At 60.2% G+C, this 5,096-nt stretch overlaps 1 protein-coding gene across 1 annotated transcript in view; it reads left to right on the forward strand.

Annotated features, from left to right (window-relative positions):
• Positions 1–2,902, forward strand: part of CDC42BPB (CDC42 binding protein kinase beta) — a 54,807-nt gene extending 51,905 nt beyond the window's left edge. The window contains exons 35-36 of the mRNA XM_015562796.1: positions 221–344; positions 2,496–2,902. Of these exons, the coding sequence (XP_015418282.1) occupies positions 221–344; positions 2,496–2,627 (256 nt within the window). The 3' untranslated portion in view covers positions 2,628–2,902. The remainder of the gene's footprint in view (positions 1–220; positions 345–2,495) is intronic.
• Positions 2,903–5,096: the final 2,194 nt, after the last annotated feature.

Below are 5,096 nucleotides of genomic sequence, written 5' to 3' on the forward strand. Positions count from 1 at the left end.
CACAGACGGTTCTGTCTCTAACTCAGGCAGCCCCTGGTCTTGGAGAGCCTTCCCTCGGCCTCTCCCTCCCTCTGATGGCCGCGAGGTCAGAGTTCAGGGACGCACGTGCTGAACTGGAGGGGCAGGTTGCACACATCGAGGCCCTTACCTGAGTGGATTGATGGCGAGCTGGCCCCGAGTCCTGTGTCCCGCGTCCTCCCCACACCCTCCTCCGGTGCAGGGCCGGCGGCTACGCGGCATCCGGCTACCGCCGCCTGCGTCTCCTGCCTGGGACAGCCCCGGCCGCCCTTCACGTGGCTGACCAGTGTTCTCTAGGGGCTCCTGGTGGGTTTGTGTTGATCCACGTTGGGCCCGGGGCTGGAGGCTTCACAGACAGTGGTGTCCTCAGTGGCGCACGGCCCCTGTTTGTCCTGCTCTGACCTGGTTCTTTTAAATTGAAGTGAAATTCGCAGAAAGGAATGGTTTGGGGAGTGGTCCGGTGGCTGTTCAGTAGGTTCACAGTGCTGTGCAGCCACCAGCTCTGACTGGTCAGAGCATTTCATCACCCGACAAGGCAGCCTCTCCCACCGCCTGCCCTGCCCGGCCCATGGCCACCGCCTGTCGCTGGGGCCTGTTCTGGGCATTTCGTGTCGGGATCACACGGTGGGGCAGCCATGCCTGCTTCCCTCAGCATCACCGTGTCCGGTCTTCATGCTGCAGCCTGAGCGTCTGCGGGCTGCTCCTTTTTAGTGCAAACATCCCCCAGGATGAGCACACATTTAGGAGTCCCTGGCCACGGATGGCTGCTGTGGGATGCTTCCCCTCTCGGCTGCTGTGAATGTGTGTGCATGACTTGTTTGAGTGCTGTCTTCACTTTGGGGTGTGGCCCTGGGAGTGGAATGGCCAGGTCACATGATGACAGTTTGCCATAGCAGCTGCCCATGTCGTCCCCCCCCCCCCCCCGCAGGACACGTGGGGAAGTTCTCTGCTTCTTACCAAGGTGCGTGGCCCCCCTTTTCTCAGCAGCCATCCCAGCAGGTGTAACGCGGAGTCCCCCGAGCCTGGGTGTACGCTTCCCGAGTGGTGACTGGTCGCTGGGCCATTCGTATGCTTTTGGAGCAACGTCTTCAAGTCCTTTCTGCATTTCTCATGGGCTGTTTGTCTTTTTGTTGGTTTGCGGGAGCTCTTTCTGTCTGGATACCAGGCCCCGTCGCTGTGTGGCTTGCGGATGTTTCCTCCCGTCCTGTGGGTGGTCCTCACCCTCCTGGTCACGCCCTCTTGTTCATGCACGTTTCCCGTTCTGATGGAGTCCAGTCTTTGTGCTTATGCTTTCGATGTCAGAACTTAGACCCGTTGCCACGTCCGCAGTCATGAGCACTTACCGTTTCCTCCTACGGTTTTGAGGGTTGGCCTGTGCGCAGCGCATGGGTCCCCTGGCGTTCGCTTGCAGGCGCGTGAGGCAGAGGTCAGCTCCTTCCTGTGGGGGCCCCGCACTGTGTGTGGAAGCGGCTGTTCTTCCCGGTTGAGTGGTGGGGGCGCCTTCGGCACTGACACTGGCTGCAAGTGTGTCTCTTGGGCTCTCGGGGCTCCTCCTGCCTTGATGTCAGCACCCCCCTGTTTTGATGAGTTGCTTTTGAAAATAATAAGTTTGGGGAGTGGGAGTTCTCCAGCTTTTCTCACTCAATATGGTTTTGACTATTCTGGGCCCTCACAGTTGCATAGGAACTTGAGGATTGGCTTTTCCATTTCGGGGGGTGGGCGGGACAGTGGAATCTCAGGCGGATTGAGCTGAGTCTGTAGGTCACTCGAGGGAGTTGCTGTGTCAACAACATGTGGTCTCCGACCGCGGCCACGGGAGGCCCTCTCGTCACCGACCTCTGTCTCGCAGCCGCGTTTCCTGGTTCCCGGGACCAGCCCTCTGGCCTCCTTGGTGAAGTGACTCCAAGCTGTTTGTTCTGTCAGACGCTGTTGTAAATGGATTGTTTCCTGAATTCCCGTTTCAGGTTGTCACGTTGGTGTAGGAGCACGGGTGCTCTTGGTGTGCGGTCGTGTTTTCTGTGCGCAGACTCGTGCCACCTGGGAGCAGGCGGCGTGGCCTCTTCCTTTCCCACTTGGCGCCTTTTCTCTCGCCTCGGTGCGCTGGCTGGCGCCTGCGTGCATTGCAGCGGCCGGGGAAGCGGGCAGCCTGTTCACCTCCGGTGCGGGGCTGGCTGTGGGGTTCATGGTCGCCCTTCGCCCTGTGAGGAAAGGCCTCTCCTCTCTCCCTGGAGCATGCAGCATGAGAGAGTGTCGTGTCTGGAACTGGCGACCACGGCGTCCGTGTCTCACTGTGCGGGGCGCCCCCTTTGCCTCCTTAATTACTATCATTGTGGGGCCCGGCTTGGTTCCTGATCTCATCAGCGTGTGCTCATCACAGGAAAGGAGAGAGCAGGTGCCCCACAGACACCCTGTCGGGCTGGGCTCCCTCTGCGCAGGCCCTGGGCGATGCTTCTCACGTTGTCCCTTTGTGTTAACAGCCGGATTCCGATTCCACCAAACACTCAACTCCTTCCAACAGCTCCAACCCCAGCGGCCCGCCAAGCCCCACCTCCCCCCACAGGAGCCAGCTCCCCATGGAAGGCCTGGAGCCGCCGGCCTATGACGCCTGAAGCCGCCGGCCACCACCTCGTCACCACGGGCCCAGGAGCCGCATGGCTCCAATGCCAGTGCCAAGAGCGGACCCCCTAGTGTTGTCCACGGAGATGCAGAATGACTTGTAGATGAGACGCAGAAAACTCTATTGTAACGTGACCGTTCATGCCACGCTGCTCGGGGCCGTGCACCTGACCCTTCGTCCCCACCAGACGGGTGGGAAGGTGCTGGGCCCGCAAGGCCGCCGCTCAGACCCCGCAGCCCTGGCGCTCTGCTTGGGAGGCAGGCAGCTCGAGGAGAAGGTAGGAAGCCATGTCATCCAGCGTCTGGTCCTGAGGACAGGAGCCTGCTGCAGAAGTCTTGCTGCTGACCTTGGACCATGGACACAGGCCTGTGAGGGACGCCGCCCGGCCTGGTCCCCTGTGTGTGAGTCCCTTCCCGGTCACAACCACAAGTCACCAGTACCTACTACTGTGAAGTCGGCTGTGCTGTTTCCCACTCGCTTCCCAGCTCCCGCCTCCCTGGAGCAGGTGTCCTGGTGCAGCCAGGCCCCGCCCACCCGCCCGGACTCCCCATGGAGCCGGGTTAGCACCTGTGGGGCCCTTAGACGCCCTCTGCACATCGTCCTCCCGGCCTTTTTTCACGCTCACCTCCCCGTGTCGCGTGCGTAGCCAGGTCTGTGGCCGTCCTGGGAGAGGTCGAGTCCCTGGCCAGTCTCAGCCAGGACGCTGCTCCCCACTGCCCGGCAGCTCCTGGGATGCTGTTGACAGCGAGCACTTCCTGAGGCGGCACAGTGCGCGGCTCCAGCGGGCCCGTGGGCACCAACCCAGCAGCTGCCCGCCGCCCACCCCTGGGCCTCTGCTGGGGCTGGCACCTGCTGGGGGTTCTGGTTTTTACTTTTTTAATGTAAGTCGGAGTCTTTGTAATTATTGAATCACCGTGAGAACATTTTGAACAATTTACCTGTCAATAAAGCAGAAGACAGCAGTTGTAAAGTTCCCACCGTTTGTCTGAGTGTCCAGGCGCCCCCGGCAGTGCCGGTGCTGGGAAAGCACCCTCTGCCATTCCCATACCACGGGGCAGGACTGGCCGGAAGGGACCTCATCTGCCAGGCGGTGTCGGGGACCTCTTGGGGGAAGCAGTGGAAGGCAGGTGGCTCCCGGCCCAGAACAGCAGAGAATCCTGTCCACCCGCAGGTGTTGGCCCCTCGATGCTGGGGGACAGGCTGGGGCGGTGACCACATCGACTCTGGCCCAAGAGGGTCTGTTTCCCCCAGGGCAGGGCACACCTGGTGGGTTGGGGAGTGTGCCCTGCAGAGCCCCCTGGAGTTCGGTGACAGGACCTTCCAGAGGCAGCCAGCGCCCAGCCTAGAGATGGCTAGAGCTCCCATCTCGTCCCCCAGTGAGGCCAACGCCTCCAGGCATGTCACTTAGCACCAAGGCCCTACGCACTGGAGGGCTCCCACTGGGGGGGGTGGGGGGGGGCTCCGTGGCCACAGTGGGGAAGGAATTGCAGAAGTTGTAGGAGCTCTGGCTGCAGAGTTCTGCCCCAGGGGGTTCACACCCCGTAGTCCCACTGTCTGGGCCAGTCCCATGTCCCTGCCCTCCCAGGGAGCAGACTGCAGTCCTCCCAGCCCGAAGCAAGCAGCTGGGGAAGGGAGCCCTGCCAGGAGGGCTAGAGTTAGGGGTGTTAGGGTTGGACCTGCGTTAGGATTAGGGTTATGGTTGGACCTGTTTTAGGGTTTGCATTAGGGTTGGACCTGCATTAGGATTAGGGTTATGGTTAGGGTTGGACCTGTGTTAGGGTTTACATTAGGGTGAGATCTGGGTTTGGGTTAGGGTTAGGGATATGGTTAGGATTGGACCTGGGTTAGGGTTAGGAATAGGGTTAGGATTTGACCTGGGTTAGGGTTAGGATTAGGGTTAGGGTTGGACCTGTGTTAGGGTTTACATTAGGGTTAGATCTGGGTTTGGGTTAGGGTTAGGGATATGGTTAGGATTGGACCTGGGTTAGGGTTAGGGTTAGGGTTAGGAATAGAGTTAGGATTTGACCTGGGTTAGGAATAGGGTTAGGGTTGGCCCTGCGTTAGGGGTAGCTTTATGGTTGTACCCTGGTTAGGGTTAGGGTTAGGGATAAGGTTAGGATTGGACCTACGTTAGGGTTAGGGTTAGAATTAGGGTTAGGGTTGGACCTGGGTTAGGATGAGAGTTAGGGTGTAGATCCTGGCCCCTGATGTGATGTCGCCACAGGAGGTCAGTGTGGTGTGTGTGGATCCAGGTGCTGGACCACTTGTGGTGCAAGTTCACACACAGGCAGCCGAGTGGTTTTTTTCTGCGATCCGTGTGTGTGTGTGTGTGTGTGTTTGGGGGGATGTCCCCAGAACCGTCCTCAGAATGCGGAGGGCAAGGCCTGGCTGTGACAGACACAGGCCCCCACCCCACCCCACCCGCAGCTGTCCCTGCCCCCTGTCCCTGTGCCACTGAAAG

The sequence above is a fragment of the Myotis davidii genome, unplaced genomic scaffold (genome assembly GCF_000327345.1).
Source record: "Myotis davidii unplaced genomic scaffold, ASM32734v1 scaffold2798, whole genome shotgun sequence".
In the NCBI taxonomy this organism is placed as follows: domain Eukaryota; kingdom Metazoa; phylum Chordata; class Mammalia; order Chiroptera; family Vespertilionidae; genus Myotis; species Myotis davidii.